Source organism: Echinops telfairi, unplaced genomic scaffold (genome assembly GCF_000313985.2).
Source record: "Echinops telfairi isolate 266 unplaced genomic scaffold, ASM31398v2 ScPeMD7_3533;HRSCAF=4204_0, whole genome shotgun sequence".
Lineage (NCBI taxonomy): Eukaryota > Metazoa > Chordata > Mammalia > Afrosoricida > Tenrecidae > Echinops > Echinops telfairi.
Window position 1 is genome coordinate 15,602,038 of NW_022107431.1, and position 21,536 is coordinate 15,623,573.

The window sequence follows — 21,536 nt, forward strand, 5'->3', positions numbered from 1 at the left end:
ACAGACCCGAAGATGGGGCAGATGTTGGAATTCACAGACAATTTTAAAGCAATTAGTACATTTATATTCAATGATGTAAAGAAAGCTGCTCAGCAGGAAGTTAACATTACAGAAAAGAGCGAAACAGAATTTCTTGAACTAAAAGAAAATATTGGGAATTTAAAAGATTCATGGAATGATCTGAAGAGCAAAATTAATATGGCAGAGAAGAGAGTCAATAAACTTGAAGAGAGATGAGTAGGAAATATGTAATCTGAAAAAGAGAAAACTGTTTTGGAATACAAAAAGATTGTATGAAATATAGTGATTTATGAAATAATACAAAATGTTTGAAACACATGCAATTGGAATCCCCAAAAAATAGGAGAGAGAGAGAACGGTGTCAAAAATATTTGGAAAAACCATGAGTGAAATGAACAAAATTTGAGATTCAAGATTCTTGGTAAACCCCAAGACAAAAAGAAACACGCATACAAACACACACACACATGAACAGGAGAGCTTCAAAAAGTTTATGAAAAAAAATGTAATTAAAAGATAATGGAACTTTTCCATGAACTTTTTAAAGCCTTTTCATATATAGAACACCATGCAGACCCACAATTTCAATGATAAAAAAATCTCGAAAGCAGATGGAATTAAGTTAATAATGACATCGCATTAAGAACATTAGTAATTTGAATGACAGCAGACTTGTAAAAAGAAATAATGAAGGCCAGGAAACAGTGTAGTTTTTAAAAAATAATTCAACAAACAATTTTACTTGCTGCAAAATATCTTCTTAGAGAGCAGGTGAAATAAGTGGTGTGTAAGGTGAAAGAGAACTGAAATTCATCCCCACCAGATCTACACAAAAAAAAATATGCTAAAGAAAAACCTTAGATTGAACCATACTGATATTTGATGAAGAATTGAATCTTCAGGAATAAATGAAGAGCCTCAGAAGTAAGTAGCGTGGGAAATGCAAGCCACCCTTGTTAGGTACCATCAGGTTGGTTCCCACTCACCTCAATTCTAAGCACAACAGAACAAAACGCTACACAATCGTTGTTAGATTTGAACCTATTGCTGCAGCCACCGTGTCAAGCCATCTCCTTTAGTAAATTCCTCTGTTTTGCTGCCCTTCTACTTGACCGAAGTCCTTTTCTAGGGACTGCTCTCTCTTGCTAAGACATAATGTGTCTAAAGTACATGCGACGAAGTCTTCCCAGCCTCGATTCTAAGCATCATTCTAACTGCACTTCTTAAATTAAATGGCTTCTCTTAACTTCGACAACATACATTGTATTTTAAAGCAAATACTTAAGCATTGTCTTATAGGCTTTATTATTAATGTATCTTGCATCAAAAATACAAAGGATTCTAAAACAAAACTATAAAAGAAATTAAGCAAGGTTGCAGAAAATAGGATAATATGCAAAATTCAAGTTTCAAGAATATATTAACAGCAAACAAGGAGAAAATGAAATCACCACATTACAATGGCATCATGAAATGAGCAATACTTAAGGCATTTCTTTACAAAGTCATGCAAGGTCTCTGAAAATGTTGCTGAAAAATTTTAAAGAAGGCTTCCAAATGAACAGATGCACCAGATCCATAGATTGGTAGACTCAATATTATCAGAGCAGCCTTCCTTACATTTGTCTACATATTCAATGCCAACCAGCATTTTTAATAGAATTTGAGAAGTAATTTTAAATTTTATATGAAACCCCAAAGGATGTGGTAAATTGGAAAATCAAAAACAATCTTGAAAAGAAACAAAGTTGGAGAACTTACGTTGTCTAACTTCGAAGATTCAATAGAAAATCAACAAGTAGTACGAGATGAATGAAGAATCCAGAAATCAGTCTATACTCATATATTTATAATTCAACAAGGACACCAAAGCTCTTCAGTGGAGGAAAGAAGTCCAGTAAACAGTGCTTGAAAACTGTACACCGGGACAGGAAGGAAGAAAAAATAACCTGAATGTCTGTACTATACACAAAAATTTACCTAAGAGACACTATGGTTGTAATTACGAATGGATTTGAAGATAAAATAAAAGAATATTTAATGCCTCATGTTAGGCAACATTTTCTTAAGACAGTTTCCAGGAAGCAACACTCACAAAAGAGAGGGGGGAAGAAAGAAATAAGATACATGATGTAATTTTTACAATCTGTGCAGAGAGGGACACTGTTATGAAAATAGGTATATAGCTGACTATAGGGACTATTTACAAACACGAAACTGTTGACTAATAATTAGAATATATGGAGACTTTTTCAATGAAAGCAGGCCCAAAACAAAAACAATTCATATGGGAAGATTATGTGAATGGATCCTCTCCAAATCTACCTATTCAGAAAGCAATGAACATAAGAAAAATTCTGCACATCAGGAGTCAGCACATGCTTTTTGCAAAGGACCAGGTATCACGTATTTTAGGTGTTGCTGGCCATACATTCTGTCATAGCGGCTCGCTTGCCACTATGCACAAAAGCAGGCACCAACATTTAAACAAATAGTTGTCACTGTATTCCCAGAGTTCTCAGAAAGGCAGGTGGTGGGCCAGGTTTGACCCGCAGACCATAGTTTGTTGACCCTTGTTCAACATCATAATTCATTAGCACGAAATGAAAAGTAAAACCACCTGTGATACAACTGCATGCTGATCGGAACAGCTCAAATTAGAAAGCCTAAAAATACAGAACTGTGGACCAGGATGTGAAGCCACCGGAGCCGTTAGTGTTGGAGGGACTTTAAAATTGTACGAGCTCTTCATAACACAGTCGCAATTTCCTATAAAAGCCAGCATACAGCAACCCTTGACTCACTTAAAGTACTCAAGAAAAATGGAAATATATCCACAAAACAATACTGTTTCAAGAAAGTTCACTGCAGTTTGACTCTTAGTAGCCCAAACTGACAACGCATCGACTGAATGACTCCCTGCCATGGAGTCAAGGCTGCCTCACAGTGTCCCCTCCCCGGTGAGTTTTCCTGAGACTGTAACTGTTTGCGGGAGTAGAAAGTCCAGTCTTTCTCCAGCGGGGCTGCTGGTGCTTTCAAACTTTATTAGGAAATCAAGAAAAAAGAAAGGTAATCTACTCATTAAAAAAAAAAATCAGCCTAGTGGCTTTCTCTCAGAATGGTGTAGGAATGGGGATTGACTGAGTAGGGACAGGAGGGAACATTTGCTGTTGATCGCAGTGTTGTGCATCTTTATTGGTGTTAGGCTTACCCAGGTGTTGACATGTTTGTCAAAACACAGAAAATGCTCATTCATAATTTGTGTGCTTCAGTTTGTTAACTTCATATTTGCCTTTGTATATAAATTTGACCTTAAAAGGAAAAAATCCCCACAACTATTGAATTCCAATATGCATACTGTGATAATTAGGGGAAATGCATTGACATCTGTTAAATATTTACTTTTAAATATAGCAATAATAGGTTGGTGGATAGATAAGTGATGAGCATAGTAAAATAATCTAAGTAGTAGGTATATGAGCATGATCTGTAAAATTAGTTACGCTTTCCTTAGTTTCAAAGATTTTCATTTTAAAATGTGAAAAGATATAATGAACAGCTTTAAGACAATAAATAAAATATTTAATTCAAATGTGCAAATTCTTAGAAAAAAAAGGTTCCATAAATGATCAAAGAATGATTGGAAAATCTAAGTTGTTCAACCCTATTAAAGAAAGTGAACCTGTCATCTAAATCCTGCCTATTATGAATACTGAATTGGCAATTCAAACACCAGCTGCTCTACAGAAACAAGATGAGGCCATCTGCCTCTGTGAAGATTTAAAGCCTTAAAAACTTTGTCTAGGGTCCCTGTGAATTGGAATAGACTCAATGACAGTGCATTTGCTTTTGGTGGGTAGTCAGAATACTACAGATTATCATGATAACTTTTCCAAACATTTAAATCATAAACAATACCAATAGTGCACAAAGTCTTCCAGGTAAATTGAGATTGCTTCCCGACTTGTTCCATGAAGCCTATCCAACACTGATACCAAAACTCAATAAGAACATCATACAAGAAAAGACAATGACGGGCAAATTTCAGTCATTGGCTTAGAGGCAGAAGTCTTAGGGCCATAGGCTTCTCAAAAGCACAGTGTTTTAGATTCCATTTCAAACCTTTTGTTGTTTGCTGTTGAGTCAATCCCCACTCATAGTGACCCCATGGGACAGTCGGACTACCCCAAAGGTTTTCCTGCCTGTAATCCTTACAGAAGTAAGATTGACTGATCTTTACTCCCTTGGGTGGGTTTGAACCACTGACCTTTCAGTTTGCATCCTAGCACTCCATCATTGAGCCACCAGGGCTCTTTATCTCACAGCTATCAAATTATAATCTCTGAATTTAGAGTCCAGTGAGACGTGAATTCTCATAACTCTCTAGGTAATTCAGATGCAGCAGTGCTAAGGACCAGCATTTGCAAACAGCTGTTTTCCAAATTTTGTAGGTAATTACAATTGGGGACAGGTAGTGATGTGCAATTACTTGGTATGACTTTGATACCCAGGCCTTTGTAACTCCCACCAAATGATGGAGTGGGACTATGCAAATTACTGAGTGTGTGATACTATTCGGGGAGATTGGTCAGTTTTGCCATTCCACTGGATATCAAAGCGAACCATTTCAGAAGCAGGAAGAGAGAAGAGCCAGCAGAGAGAGAGAGAGAGAGAGAGATCTGTCTCAAGTGGCAGAGACAGCAGAGGTACCAGAGACGGCAGCACCAAGATCATGAGGCATAGCTGCTGAGGACCATCATGGAGACCTTGAGGCAGAGTCCTGGGCTTCTTGGCCATGGAACCAGGCAGAGACCAAAGGCCCCTTGGGGCTGAGCGGCTGAGGACCAGAATGAGACCTGTGTGCTAGCATGGCTGAGAGGAGATGTTGCAGACCAAATTACTGTATCCTTAACATTTCGTGAAGCTTCCCTTATAAACCCCAGAGCGTGAGTGCTCTCTGTGAGTTCTGTGTGGCCATTATGAAAGCCAGCAAAACAGCGGAGTGCCATGGAATGGATGCTTGGTGTCAGGATAGGGAAGGAAAAATGAAGGGTGGCGGCATGTCTGACCTCGTGGCAATCTGCATTGGGTGAGTGTGAAGTTGGAGTCTGCCTCTCCCTCTAGAGGAGGTCAGATGTGGCCGCCATGCCATTTTCTTAGAAACATAATTAATGTGCAACAATGTATAGCTTTCCAAGACTTTTAAAAGCATAGGTTGTAGAAAGGCATTTGAAATATAGTATTTGTTGACCGGGCGTAGACAGAGAGGGAATCCTTGAGCCACATGCCCAACTGTTCTGGGAACACCCAGATTCCCATTTGCTCGGCTCAAACCCTAAAAACTATATTATTCTATAGGTTGAGGGATATGAGTTTGGGTTATGAACCAAAGTTGTGGTTCCTTGTCAGCATTAGATACCACAACAAATCAATTCACAGTCCCCTTCTCTCGGTTTTAATGGCCAATTACCTTAGAAGGGACTCAGGCTGTTCACAGGATGCACAGGAAAAGAGAAAGCATAGCTTTTAAATGATGGCGTGAATTTTTAACTGCATAGAAGAACATGAATTCTTAAAAAACATTATTTTTACTGCAACAGCTATGTGTTTTGAGGGGATAAAAGAGAATAAAATCGATTTCCATCTCAAAATGCTAAAACTTACAGAACAAAGAATATTAAGTCTTTCCCATAAAGAACAGTGTGGGGGAGATTAGCTGGTGGCATAGGAGACAATTATGGGCAGTGTGGAGAGGAGTCTGGAGAGACCATGAGAAGAGAGACAGAATATGATTGATGAGAATTTCAGAGAAGACGACCATCTGCCGCAGGTGCATTTAGGGGATTCCCAACGAAACTGGTGTCCATTCCTGGATTTCTGGCATCCAGGGAAGATGGGGAAGATGACAAGCCCTACTGTGAAGACTTGACTTCCCAAGGGGCAGAGTGTGATTTAGGGGTAGTGACACCCCTGTTGAGGACTCTTGGTGCAGCCCAACTTCCTGAGGCCCCTTTAGCTCCGGACACTTCCAGTAGATCACTCACAATTGTCTGCGTCCCTGAGAGAGATGGAAAGAGCCAGAAGACCAGAGAGGCCTTTGATGAAAAAGAGACACTTTCTATGGATAAGAGGATGCAAGCGCCCAGCCAGATGTTATGTTAAGAGACTTCAGCCCAGCCACGGAGTCAGGGAGGAGAAATACCAGTGCCCCCAAAGCAGTTAAGAATGACTTGCCACTAGAAGTCAGAAGAGACAAGAATTTGATCAAAAACCAAACAGCTCTCGCCTTCTAATATCCAAAATCGTATATCTGCCTTTCTAAACTTAGAGAGAAGTCCTAGGAAGGAGAAAAGAGGGCAGAAGTCACTAGATCGTGAGTTGTTGAATCTGTGCACTGATATTCAAAATCTTACCAAATCTACCTCTGACGAGCTTTTCCAAATAGATCCCTTTAATTTCCGAATGCAAACCCATTGACTTCTCCACACGCCTTGTTTTTCCTTTACGTGGTGGCTCTTCATTTCTTCTTCATTTCCTGAGTTTCTTATTATCACGAACACCAAACCCATTCCCAGTGCTTGCACGTCCACTCATGAACTGAGTGCATGAATGATTAATGAGGAATAAATTAATGAGTAGGAGGTCCTTCCAGGAATCAACTCCCGATTTGAATCTTATCTGACTTTCTAAGAACAGATGAAGTCTCGTGTTTTTCTAAAAAGGAATTAGACCTCATTTCAGTGCTTAGTTTTAAAAACTCCTATCGGATCTCATCAAACATTGCTATTGTAACACATGACTTGTAGTATTGGTGTGTGTGTATTTTCATGACCTTACCCCTCACTACCATGGAGAGACTTCTGCCTCCTGGCAACACTAGAGGACCGATTTGAACTGCTCGGTGGGTTTCCAAGACTGTAAATTGTTACTAGAAGGCATCGCCTTTCTTTCATTCTTGGAAATGGGCATTGTATTTTGGGGGAGTGATTAAAAAAGATGAATATATTTACCTCTCACAATACCAGCCCAAATTAAAAAGCCTGGTAAGGCACTAGGTACAATCTAAACTATGTCTTCTTTAGGATTCTCAAGAACTGAGAGGGTAACCGAGTTCAATCCTACTTGTCAACTATTTCAGTAGAGCAGGAAACATTCACAGATTGCTTCCTGTTGTTTTTATGAGGAATGTTTATAGAGGCAGGGCGGGCATTAGAGAGAGCAAAGGTGAGAAGGGCAGGGTGCTGGCCTTCAGCTGGGTAGTCAATCTCAGACCACTTCTGCGGTGGCCACCTCTTGTGCTAAGTAGCGCTTATATATTTTAGTGCCAAGTAATGCGTATACATTGCAAGCTAGCAATATTGGTAAAAACTAGTATCGTGATCTGTTTTTAGCATTCATGCAAGCAAACCAAGAAAAAATACATGTGGAATGAAACTTAGAAAAATTCCATGCATCAATCTACTTATTCTGCTTTTCTAAGCGATTCTTTCTGTCTTCTCAGAATTTAAAATGCCAAGTAGACACTTGATTTGGAAGCAATAGGCATTACATTGCACTGCATGCACTTTATGGAACATTTTCAAAATAGTATTTTTGTAGTCAGCAAAGTCAATAAAAATTAAATGACTCCCCCACCCCCACCCCCAATAGAACCCAAATGAAAAATACTGGCATTGATCTTCAGAAGATGGCTCCATTTTTTATCCTTACACTTCTATTTTTGCATTTTACACTTCATATGTTTGACCAAGAGCAGTATTGCAGTCTTCCATCCATTTTCCAGAAATTATTAAATGGCACGTCTACTCAGCATATTTGCATTGGTTCCATGACTGCTTATCAATGTACCACTCCCTTCCTGGTTTTCAGTATTCTCATCTATTTGAGGTTATTTTCACATCCTCGAACAAAGGAACACTAGGCTCTACAGTTCAAACAATGCATTTGACTTCCCTCTCAAGCACCGATTTCCATAGGAAAATGGTTAAATTTTAGAAGATCAGTAGATGGTCTTCATTGAAATAGACTCTTATCAGCAGCATGCTTATTTTTATGTATTTATTACTACTATTGGTATTTTAGTGACTGGATAATCCTTTCTTGTTCTCAAGTAACACTCAACAGTTAACTTTCTGTGATTTGAGGGGAAATAGCTAGCTTTTTTGCAGGTTAACTTTGAAAGTAGAGTTTATTTTGTTTCTGAATAGTATATGAAATTACTTACTTTTAGACTGATGAGTTTAGTTTAAACACCACCACCACCCCCACACTACTTTTCAGCACATGTTTGACATTTGCCTTCCTTAGAATGAGGGTAATGAATAATATTGTCATAAATAGACATATCCAGTCAGACCTGTACAAAGTCTTGGTTGTCTGGTAATATCTCCCTATATTCATCAGTATCAAAGCCATTCTTGAAAATACATGAGCATGATTTTCTTTTTGCTATATAATTATAATAGTGTGTTCAGGAACATCTCTCCTGACAAGGCTGGGTCATTGGGAGAGGCCTGGGTGAGGCGTTTGGGTATACTCAGCTCCTCCGGCTGACTTTCCCTCTGGTCATCGTTTCAAAAACGTCCCCTGGGATCACAACAGAAAACCTAAAATAACTGAGGAAAATAAAACTGGTTCTGGACTTGAAAAGAAAACCATTGAACTTTTCATAAACTTCATTAAACAAATTTAACCCAAATCAACTTCTTCACTTTTAATTATGTCCCTGAATTCCAGAGATGGGTTTTTGTTTTGCTTGTTTGGATGCTGAAACACAATCCTGATTTGTAGCGGCCCCATGTGAGCTGGATCCCGTAGCATTTCCTAGACAGGGCTCTTTACAGAAGCACAACATCACGTCCTTCTCCCGAGAGTGGCTACTTGGGTTGAAATCACCATTTCAGATCTCCACCCACTGCTTAATCTTTGTGCCACCAGAACTCTTTGAACCTAAGAGTCCATACTGATGTTTTTAGCTTAGCTCTCCTTTCGTGTACTGCGGGCTCTGAGCATCTGAATAGTACAGCCTCAGCATCAGCTCATTGCTGAGAACACCACAAAGCACTGAGTAAAAGCTGTGTCTGGAATCAGCCAGAAAACGACATCTGTAGTGTCCTTTCCCCTCTTGTATTAGGCTTCTTTGGGAAGGTTATGCATGGTGTTAATTCCAAGTGGCTATTCCTATAATCATTTTATTCAATTTCTTAGTACTATTCCATTCTTAAAATCCATATAAATGACACTCTAACTTCTTTCATTTTAGTAACAATTTGTCATTTAGATTCACTTTGGAAATTAAAAATTTTAACTTTGACAACGGAATTTTAAAATCATCCCTTTAGATATTCTTGGTTTCATCAAGTAAAATACATAATCTATAACCTTGAGAAAAATAAAACTCCAGTTTGTCAACAAATCTGCATGGTCAAATCCCCAGAAGTAATTACTTCTACTTTTTAATCCCCTTCTCAATTTTAGTATCTTTTTTTTAAATAACATTCTATCATCCCAACCAAATGCTATACTTAGAGCCAATATTCTTAAGTGCCTTCATAGCACATTTTAAAAACAATCCTTTTTAAATTTACTTTTTGAAATAAAGCTCTGAAAACTTAAAATAACCAATTGTCAAGAAAAACGCCTCCAAGATTGAGATTTTCAACATATTGATGAGTTCTAGCATCTGTTGCTTGCTCCTAAATAAATTTCAATTTAAAATAAATTAAAGAAGATAGCTTACCCCAAAAGTTTTCTGGCCATGGGCTCCCTAAACTTGTGGTATTATTAGCCATGGTATCCACAAAAAATAAAAGAAAGAGAAGCAAAAAAGGAAGAAAGAAAACCCAGTGGGTCAAAAAGAAGCACTTTGACTCTATGCCTTTGTGGATCAGCAAGAGAAAAGGAATTTCCACCCAACCCCTCACAGACTGGGTTTGCATAAAAGGAAATAAGTGTATCATGTTTCCTGCTTTTATACTCAAATTAGCAACTGTTTTTTTTCTTATCTTGGAGTTCCACATGGTTCCTGAGACACAAAACACTTTCCTTCTCGTCATTTCCTCTGCAAAATTACTAAGTACCCTCTTCTCAGCCATCTGCCAAACTGCTTTGGGGAAAGAGTGCCTTTCGTGGTCTCTGTCCATCCTCTACGGAGACACAAAGAAAGCTTCTCAACTCTCAGAGACAGAACTCTGGCATCGATTAACACAGACTGAGAAAGAGAGACCATTACGCGGTGTGTGACCATTGTATTGACAAAGTAAATTAAGTGAGAAAACTATTCAGAGTTCCACCTTCTCCTCAAGTGCAATTAATCGATAGAAAGTAATCTTTAAAAAAAATAAATTTCACTTAGTAACATTCTTAACATGTCTCTCTGTTGGTATGTTAACTTTGGGAAAATATCTCTTCAATTCATTCCATAAGTATTTCTCTAAAGAATAATTAATACTTTGTATGGTGCTTCAATTGGTATTTAAATATGAAAATTAGTTCCTATACTGGCAGAACCTATTCAACACCCAGCTGGGGAAACAAACTCGAGCACACGATTACAGCAGAACCATGGAGTGCTACAGTAAATAGTACAATGACTGCAGTCATGTTTTTCATGGATGTCTGAGAGGGGTGCTTTAGGACACTGTATGATCATGAGCTTAGGAAAATAATTTTTCCAGGTAAAAAGCAAGGGAGAAAGTAATGAATGCAGAAAAAAAGACCAGAAAGAGAGGTATCATGGCCATCCAACACTTGATATACTCAAAAGTGTAGTTATAGGTAAACTGGCTTTAGCAAAGAGTTGCTTGAAACTGCAGGAGCTATAGATTAACATTCAAGAGACTTTGTCTGCAAAGCATATTCGTGTAGACTGGGTGCTGTGATCATCCGGAAGCCATTGGAAATACAGCGATGGTTCTGCACTTCATAATTGCACTACACTTCCTTCGCTGGCTCTGTTTTCTCAATCTTTGAGTAATTCCAGGATATTGCATTAAACCTGATGGTAGTCAGAATATAATGGAAAGTAGTAGGTATCTTTGTGCAATGTGTAAAATCATCCTAAATAGTTATAGGAAAATCTGAAACAAGAAAATCATGAAGATTTACTTCTGCAGTCCGAATTCTCTCCAGAAAGGAGCTTGCTGCTGCTTTTTTTCCATTTCTATGAATACAAGTTTATTGAATATAAGTTTATTGAAAATTAAATTATTGACAATCAGCTACTCTGTTGGACAAAGATGAGACTATTTACTCCCGGAAAATTACAGCCTCAGAAACCCACAGGGGCAGTTCTACCCTGTTCTATAGGGTCTCTATGCACCAGAACCCACTCAATGGCAGTGAGTTTTGGAGAAAAAGAAGACTTTCTACTCCCCTAAAAAGTTACACTTAACCCTGTTTTATAAGGTCCTCATGAGTCAGAATGGCAATGATGGTAGTGCGTTTGGGTTAATGCATAATGAGGAGCTGGTGGTGTAGTGCTTAAGGGTTGGGCTGCGGTCTCATAATCAGAAGCTCGAAACAGCAGCTCCGAGGGAGAAAGAAGGGGCTTTCTACTCCCGTAAACAGTTACAGTCTCAGAATCCCACAGGGGTCGCTAGGGGTCAGCACTGGCTCCATGGCAGTGAGCTTGATTTTGGTTTGGTTGTGGGTGGGTTTAGGTCACTATTCTCAAGGTCAGCCGTTCGAAAAGACAAGCGGGATGACAGTTATTGTGCACTGTATAACAGTGACTTCTAAGGTCACTGGTCAATATTCTTTACAAAGTGAATATAAATGAAAAGAACATCTTTTGTCTAAAATATATAATCTAGCTGAAATTACATTTACTTTTCGAACATATATAATTTGGATAGAAGTATATTGAAACAGTATTTATTTTATTCTTCTAAAATCATGGAGTAGAGTTTTTCAACTACAGTATGTATTTTAACATACACATTTTGTATTATTCTAGGCTACCTGGTTCAATAAAGACTATGTAATTTCAAATATATGTGCGTGTAACTTCATAAAAAATTACACAGGCTTCATTTTACCCTAAAATAATCATGCTGAATGAATGCAATGGACGAGCTGGTCTGCCTGAACTGCCTTCTGTGCAGAAATAGGGCTCATTTCATGTTGGCGTTGAGTTTTAGGCTGAGACTTCCTTTCATTGTTTTATGTTTTAGCCACCTAGCTTTTCTCCCAAAAGCTGTTTTGCACTTTTGCAGATGGTAAGAGCCAGTCAAAGTCTTGATGAATACTGATTTTGTGTCAGATTATGACCTGAGAATATTTATTTCTTTTAAACATTTGTTTAAATGACCCATTCTTATCCGTGTATATCATTTGCTGGGTAAGATTTGTACTTTTCCTTGGCAGAGATCCATAGAAGTGCGTATTTATGTCTCTGCGATATTCTAGTCCCGTGACCTGCAATGCCATAACAGGAAGTCGATTTTTATCTCTACCAAAATGTGAAGTCTGCATTTCATTTCTAACATTCATTGTTTCGCAGGTTGGGTCTTCAGACCTGGGTTCCCCAGAAGTCATAAAGTTCATTTAGACGTTGGCTCTTCTCTCAGCTATTTACAGAACTGACACCACCTCTTCAAGGGACATGTGTTACCCATATTTCTTGTCTAAAGGGTCCCCACTTGAACCACTCTCTTTTCTTTTTCTTCAGAGCACTTATCAGTTCTTGACATGATGTTGTGTATGTTTTCATTGATTTTTGTGCCTGTACATGGTTTTATCTTTTACTTCATCTCTTGCCTCCTAGGTAAGATTCAACAGGACAGGAACTTTCGTGATCTTGATCTTTGTCCCTCTCTCCTGTGGAGATGTATGGAACTAACTCAAAGCTGACCCTTGAGAAGCAGAGCTAGAGTCACAAGGTAAGAGCAGTAGAACCGATGCCTATCCTGAGGGTGGCTGTCACACGCTGCTGGCCCAGAAAATACAATCTACACTAGAAATGTCCTGTAGAAGGGGATTTCCCACCTTGTCTGACTCAGATTCAGCAGGTCAGTGGGAGGAGTGTGGGATTGAGTTCTTCTAGGAATTCCGAATTAAATACTTCTTTTCTATGTATGCTTATGAGCATGAATTCAGAGTTCCCAAAACACCTCACTTAAAATTTAGTTTAGGGTGGCTAGCTGTGCTAACAGCGATGAACAACAAATTTTTCCAACAGAAGCAAATATTCTAAAGGAACACAGGTCAAAACTAAGGCCTCAAAGAACACTTACATTAAAAGTATTAGGAAATATAAGCTTACAATAAAAACCATTAAGTGAATGTGATGGGCAGAATGATCCTCTAAAGAGATGTATACTCTAATTCAGGGAATAATTGAATATACTATACTAAATGGTCAAATAGAATAGGATCACTATGAGTCAGCATCAACTTGATGACAGGGTGTTTAGTTTTTTTAGTTCGTTATGGGCAGAAAGATTTAGGTAAATGTAATTAAGAAAACTTGTTAACATGCTCATCTGCTAAGAGGTTAGAGTCAATCCAGAAGTACCTTAGGGAAATGTTTAATGTTCTACTTATGAAAATTCAGCCATAGAGGACCCTATGGATCATAGTTCTATTCCGACACACGTGGGGGGTACCATGAGTTGAAATCAACTTGATAGAATCTGCTTTTTGTCATTTTTATTGTTTTAACTCTGTAATACATGGTTGTGCCTAACTTATTTATTCTGGAGCTAGTGATGAAGAAAAAGAATTCTTCCAAGTCTTCAATCTAAAATTGATCAAGCATGTAAGCAAGATGCATTGAGAATTATTAGTGATTGGAGTGGGAAAGGCGAATAAAAAGAGGGAGGAAAGTATGTAGTTGGAAAATATGCCCTTGGTGAGAGGAATGAAGCTGAAAATCACATGATAGAGTTTTGCAAGACCAATAACTTCTTCCTTGCAAACACCATATTTCAACAACATAAATGGAGACTATACATGTGGCTTTTGCCAGATGAAATACTCTGGAACCAAATAGCCTATATGGGTGGATAGAGATGATGGAGGAGCTCAATATTACCAGCAAAACAAGGCTGTGGAACAGACCACTAATTGCTCATATACAAGTTAAGGTTGAAGATGAAGAAAATTAAACAAGTCCACAAGAGCCCAAATAAAACCTTGAGTCTATCCTACATGAATTTTGAGACCATGTCAAGAACAGATTTGATGCATTAAACACTCATGACAGATTTCACAAGCTGTGGAATGGCATTAAGAACATCACACATGAAGAAAGCAAAAGGACAATAAAAACATAGGAAAGAAAGAAAAAACCAAAATGAATGTCAGAAGAGAAGACTCTGAAACCTCTTCTTGAATGTAGAGTGGCTAAGGCAAATGGCAGAGATGATGAAGTAAAAGATCTAGACAGAACTTTTCAAAAAGAAGCTCAAAAAGGCAAAGTATAGAATTATAATAAAATGTGCGAAGACCTGGAGTTAGAAAGCTAAAACTGAAGAATACACTCAACATAACTAAAGTTGAAAGAACTGAAGCAAAAATTCAAGCCTACAGTTACAATACATAGAAGGATTCCATGAGGAAAGTATTGAACCATGAAGGAAGTATCAAAAGAAGGTGGGAGAAATACACAGAGTAATTGCCTTCAAAGAACTGGTCGACATTCAACCATTGCAATGGGTAGATTAGGATCAAGAACCAAGATACTGAAAGAAGAAGCCCAAGCTACCCTGAATGGATTCACAAGATACAAGGCTCCAGGAATTAACCAAATACTAATTGAAAAGTTTTAACAATCTGATGAAGCACTCATGCATCTATGCTAAGAAATGTGGAACGTAGCTATTTGGCTAATCAACTGGAAGAGACCCATATTTGTGTCCAATTTAAAAACAGCTGACCCAATAGAATATGGAAATTACCCAACCATAACATTAATATTACATGCAAGTAAAGTCTTGCCAAAGATAATTTAAAAACAGTTTCTGGTCTATATAGACAGGGAGCTGCCAGAAATTCAAGTTGGATTCAGAAGAGGATGTGGCATGAGGGAGGATACCGTTGCTAACATCAAATATTGGGTGAAAGCAGAGAATCCAGAAAGACATTTATTTGTGTTTTAGTGAGTATGCATGTTGTTGTGTGGATCATAACAAACTATGGATAACACTGCGAAGACTGGAATTCAAGAGCGCTTCTTTGTGTTCATGCACAATCTGTACATAAACAAAGAGATAGTCGTTTGAACAGAATAAGGGAAGATTGTATTAAAATCAGGAAACATGTACATCAAGCTTGCGTCCTTTCACCATACTAATTCAATCAATATGCTGGGCAATTAATCTGAGAAGTTGGATTATATTGCAGATGAATATATCATCAGGATGGGAGGAAGATTTATTAACCTGCAATATGTAGATGACACAACCTTGTTTACTGATAGTGAAGAAGACTGGAAGCACTTGATGAAAATCAAGGATTGTAGCCTTTCGTGTGGATCGAAAGGCCATGTAAAGAAAACAGAGTCTCACAACTGGACCATTAAATAACATAATGATACACAGAGAAATGATTCAAGTTGTCAAGGATTTCATTTGGCTAGGATCCACAATCAATGCTCAGAGAAGCTACAGTCAAGAAATCCGAGGTCAAATGGCATTGGGTAAATCTGCTGTCCAAGACCCATTTAAAATGCTTAAGAGCCAGGATGTTGCAGGGCAATGCAATATATAATGTAACTCTTCTAAGCAAAATTTGTAACTCCCACCAAATGATCTTTCCTTGTTTGGGTCTGGTAAGAAGGTGGAGGACGATCTTGTAGGATTTATTTGTGAGTAATTGTGAATAGGATTCCCTGGAGTGACAGCTTGCTATGTATAAAATGAGCCTTCTGAAAAGCAGAAGAAAGGATCTCATTGCCAGCAAGAGCCAAGAGCGGAGCAAGTCCTCTGGATTCAGGGTACCTACATCTAGATGACAACTGTAACAGTGAACCTTCTGGATCCAGAAGACAGCGATAACGCCAAAGGAGCAGCAGCAGAACCAGGAGCCAGAGCATGGAATAAAGTGATGGGCTTCCCAACTCATGGAGCAACTAAAGTAGAGTGCTTTTGTGCAAAAGTCTGGCTCGGAGAGTGAGGTGTCTCAGAGCATTTAATTGGGGGAGTTGGGCTTGGTGACCCATTGAAATGGAGCTGAGTACTTTCAGGATGAGGCTGACTGAGCACTTAACTCATGGAGCTGGGTCTGCTGATCCCTGGAACTTGAACTGGATGCCTTCAGGTTAAGGCTTACAATGGAGTTGTTTGCCCATTTGGGCATTTAATAGCGATGGAAAAGAACTTTGTAGCGTGTTCTGATAAACAATTCAACCCCGAGCATTTCTCACTGGCTCTGCAACTTGTTACCTTTCTTTAAAAGCCCATTATTCATGTGTTTTGTCTGTGAGCTCTGTGTTTTGTCTGTGAGTTCTGTGTAGCCATTGCAATGGCTTTTAGAACCTGGAGATAAAGGTGTTCTTCTTTTTGTTAGATGCCAACTCAAAGCAACCTTATGCAGAATGAAACACTGCGCAGTACTGCCCCATCCTCACAATTGTTCCTGTGCTTGAGCCCATTGCTGCCCTCATTTCCTTGAAGACTTTCCAATTTTTCGATGCCTCCCTACTTTACCAAGCTTCTCCAGAGGCTGGTCTCTCTTCACAACATGCTCAAAGTATGTGTGACAAAGTGTTGCCATTCTTGCCTCACAGGAACATTCTGGCCATACTTCTTCCAAGACAGATCGGTTTGTCCTTTTAGCAGCCCATGGGTACTTTCAATATTCTTCTCCAGCACCACAATTCAAATGCATCATTTCAGCCTCACCTTATTCAATGTCCAACTTTCATATCCATATGGGGCAATTGAAAAAACACCATGGCTTGGTTCAGGCACACCTTAGTCCTCAAAGTAACATCCTTGCTTTCCAATACTCTAAAGAGGACTTGTATTGCAGATGTACCTAATGTAGCTTGTCTTTGAACTCTTGACTGCTGCTTCCATGTGTATTGATTGTGGATCCAAACAAGACAAAATCTTTGACAACTACAAGCTTTTTTCCATTTATCATGACATTACCTATTGGTCCAGTTGTGAGGATTTTGTCTTCTGTGCATTGAGTTTTAATTCATACTGAAGGCTACAAACCTTGATCTCTATTAGCAAGTGCTTCAAGTCCTTCTCACTCTCAGCAAGCAAAGCTGTGTAACTGCATATTGCAAGTTCTTGATAAGACTTCCTTCAACATTCTTTATCTAAACCAGCTTCTTTGATTTTTTTTGCTCAGCATACAGATTAAGTAAGTATGGTAGGTACTTAATGTCATGTCAACTTGAAATAGAATGTAGGGGTGGAATCGAGCCTATCAATCAAGTGACAAGGTAACACCTACCAGGCGGATTCTGGGAACTTCCTCTTTATATCCTGGGAGGAGACCCACACTCTCTCTGCTTCACATTCCTATTGCTTCACATTCCTGTTGACCAGCCAGAATGCTGAGATGCTTCCACTGTCACTTGATCCACAAGCCTTTTCACCCACTAGCCTGTGATTTTCTTGAATTCAGCATCGTTGCATGTGCTGCAGAGTCTGAAGAGGAATTCATGGGCTAATATCGGACATATGGGCTAATATCGAATTTATGGACTTGATCAGGATTGGGCTGGGATGCTCTCTTAATATACAATTACTCTGATATAAAGTTCTTTCCTATACATGTATAAGTATATCTGGATTTGTTTCTCTAGTCAATCCTGATTAACACAAAAAGTAAGGTAAGAGGACGCAACACTGTTGAAGCCCTTACCTGATTTTAAACCATGCAATATTCCTTTGTTCCAGTTGCACAACTGCCTCTTGATGTTGACATAAGTTCTGCAGGAGCACATGAAGTGTTCTAAAATTCCCTTTCTTCTCAGGTTTATCCATAGTTTGTTATGGTCGATAAACAAATGCCTTGGCATAGTCCACAAAATTCAAGAAAACAGTTTCTGGTATTCTCTGCTTTAAGCCAAATTCCATCTGACACCAGCAATGATATCTCTTGTTCCAAGTTCTCTTCTGAATCCAGCCTGGACCTCTGGTGGCTCCCTGCCAATGTACTGCATTGTGCTGCAATGTGCTGCAACCCTTTTGGATGATCTTCAGCAAAATTTTACTTGCATGTGATATCAGTGGTATTGTTTTATAGTTTGAGCATTCTGTTGCATCACCTTTCTTTGGAATGGGTACAAATATGGATGTCTTCCAGTCAGTTGGCCAAGTAGCTGTCTTCCAAATTTCCTAGCATAGACCAGTGAGTGCTTCCAATGCTTCATCAATTTGTTAAAACATTTACATTGTTATTCAATCCATTCTTGGAGTCTTGTTTTTAGCTAAGACTTTCAGTGCAGTTTGAACTTCTTCCTTCAGCACCATTTGCTCTTACTCGTATGCTACCTCCTGAAATGGTGGATTGTCAACTAGGTTTCTTGGTAAAATGACTCTGTATTTTTTCCATCTTCTCTTGATGCTTCTTGCATAATTCAATATTTTTCTCATAAACCTTTAGATATTGCAACTTGAGGCTTAAATTTTCTCTTGAGTTGTTTCAGTTTCAGAGATGCTGAACATGTTCTTTCCTTTTGATTTTCTAATTCTAGGTCTTAGCACATTTCATTATAATATTTGATTAGTCTTTTCAAACTGCCCTTTGAAATTTTCTATTAAGATTTTTGACTTCATCATTTCTTTCACTTGCCTTATCTACTGTACAAAAAGGAGCAAATTGAAATTTCTTCTGACATCCACTTTAATCTTTCCTTTCTTTCCTGTCCTTTTTATAACCTTTTTGCTTTCTTCATGAATGATGGTCTTGATGTTCTTAGTGTTCAATGCATCAAATCTGTTCTAGATACATTCTCAAAATTTGGGTGGGATAGACTCAAGGTCATCTCTTGTGAGTTTGTTTTAATTTTCTTCAGCTTTATCTTGAACTTACGTATGAGAAATTGATGGTCTGTTCAAAAGTCAGCCCTTGCCTGGTTTTAGCTGCTGATATTGAGCTTCTTCATCATATCGGCCCACAGATGTAGTCGATTTGATTTCTGCCTGTGTATTCCATCTGAGGAAATCTATGTGTAGTCCCCCTTTGTTGTTGACAAGATCTTTTCTATGAACAAGTTGTTGGTTTTGCAAAATTCTATCATTCCTATCACCAAGTCCATATTTTCCAAATAGTGTTCCCTCCTCCTTGTTTCTAACTTTTGTATTCCAGTCACCAATACCAATGAATGCATCTTAATTGCATGTTTCATCAATTTCCAATTGAAATCATTGGTAGAATTCTTCAATTACTCTATCACTAGTCATTTTGGTTAGGGTACAAATTGAATAATGGTCGTATTGATTGAATTTCCTTGTAGCTGGAGAGTTAGAAGGCCATCACACACAGCATTGTACTACATGACTGAGTTTGCAATGGCCTTTTTGAGAATGAAGGCCGCACCATGCTCTTGATTGTCTTATCCCCACCATAGCAAATCATATGATTTTCTGGTTCAAAATGACCAACACCAGTCCATTTCATTTTAGACCACTTCCAATTTTCCTAGATTCATACTTCCCACATTCCATGTTCAACTGTTAGCATATTTTTGTAGCTGTTTCTCCCTATCTTGAGTCGTCAGCAAATGAAGATGCACTCCTAGAGGCTTCACCTGATGCACACCCCTGTGTTTGACTCCACGTTGAGAAGCCAGCTCCTCCTCAACAAGTTCTCAGTGCCCTCAGGCCTTAGGGATCCATCCTCCGACACTCTGACAATGTTCTGCTTCCGTCCACTAGGCCTTCAGGATCTGACAATATCTTGAAGCAGTGCAGAAGAGTCTCAGCAGTCCCTTCCTCTGAAATGGGGAGCGAAGTCCTTCTTCATAGAGAATATTAATTCAGAGAATATTAATTCAGACATCTTCAATGTCATGTTAAGGATGAAGGTGTGCCTAAGCAAAGCTATGGTATTTTCAATAGCCTCATATGCAAAAGAAAGGAAAACTACAAACTAATTGATGTATTTGGATTGTGGTGTACACAAAGAATCTTGAATGTACCATGGACTTCCAGGAGAATAAACAGCCAGCCTTGGAAGAAGCGCTGCCAACATTTTCCTTAAAAGCCAGCATAGCAGTCTTTGTCTTGTGTACATAGGACATACTATTAGAAGAGACTAATCTTTGGGAAGGGACTTCTGCTTGACAGGGTTAGTGAAAATAGGGAGATCCTTAATCAGATGGGTCAACATAGAGAGTTCAACAGTGGATTCAACCATAACAATTGTGCAGATGGTGCGGGGCCAGGCAGCATTTCATTCTGTTGTTACAAGTCAGAACTAGCTTGACATCACCTGACAACAACAATAGTATGAGTTATTCTGTTCTAACCTCACTTACTTCTGGTCTCTCCCTATGTCTCTCCAAGATAGGAGGATCATATCCCTAGTGCTAAAGGAATTCATGCTGACTCGATGTTAACACTGAAAATTTTTGTGGTGGAAAAAAATAATGGCACCTAACAAAAGAAACAAACAAAACAAAAACAAAAGAGCAAACAATGCACTGTTCTGGGTATATCTGTTGCACACAACTTTTTTAAAGTGATTCAAAGCAAAGATGTCACTTTGAGAACTAATATATGCCTGACTCAAGCTATGGTATTTTCAATTGCCTTGTACACATATGAAAGTTGAACGTTGAGTAAGGAAGACCAAAGAAGGATCTATATGTTTGAAATATGGTAGTGATGAAGAATATTGAAAATGCCATGGACTGTGAAAAGAATAAACAAATCTGGTTAAGCTCCATCTCATGTAATTTAGGCACATTTCTAGGGAAGACTGGTCCCTGGAGAAGGACATTATGCTTCATAAATTAGAGGGGCAGCAAAAAAGAGAAAGGTCCTTGACAAGATGGACTGACACAGTGGGCCAACAATGCCATCAAAGGAACAAAGGTGAGGATGGTGCAAGGCCAGGCAGTGTTTTGCTCTGTTGTCCATGGGGTTACCATGAGTCCAAGCCAACTCGATGGCACCTAACAATAGCAATGAAAGGAATTTAATCACCAAAATCCCAACCCAACCCACTGCTATCAAATTGATTCCAACTCTTGCTGAATATATATATATTGTATGATATATATATATCATACATATTGATATATCATATATATATGTATATATGTGTATGTATATGTGTGTGTATATCATACAATTGATTTCCAGAAGACTTTCAACATCACAGTAATACACAAACCTCCATTCACAGATGTTTGTGGTGGTTGGACTTGAGGTGTGTTGACCAGGAACAGAAACTGAGTCTTCTGCCTAAGAGATAAGAATTGCCTCTGAAACTACCTGACCTTCAAACAGAACTTTATGACTGGCTTTAAAGAATACAACAAAACATCTGTGACTTCTGTGTTTTTTACTCTTTCTCTCTTTATCCTTTCCTCCCTCTCCCTCCTT

The 21,536-nt window shown here is 38.6% G+C and overlaps 1 protein-coding gene across 1 annotated transcript in view; it reads right to left on the reverse strand.

The window, feature by feature from the left end:
• Positions 1 to 9,915, reverse strand: part of MYCT1 (MYC target 1) — a 31,333-nt gene extending 21,418 nt beyond the window's left edge. The window contains exon 1 of the mRNA XM_004701945.2: positions 9,761 to 9,915. Coding sequence (XP_004702002.1) covers positions 9,761 to 9,812 — 52 coding nt within the window. The 5' untranslated portion in view covers positions 9,813 to 9,915. The remainder of the gene's footprint in view (positions 1 to 9,760) is intronic.
• Positions 9,916 to 21,536: the final 11,621 nt, after the last annotated feature.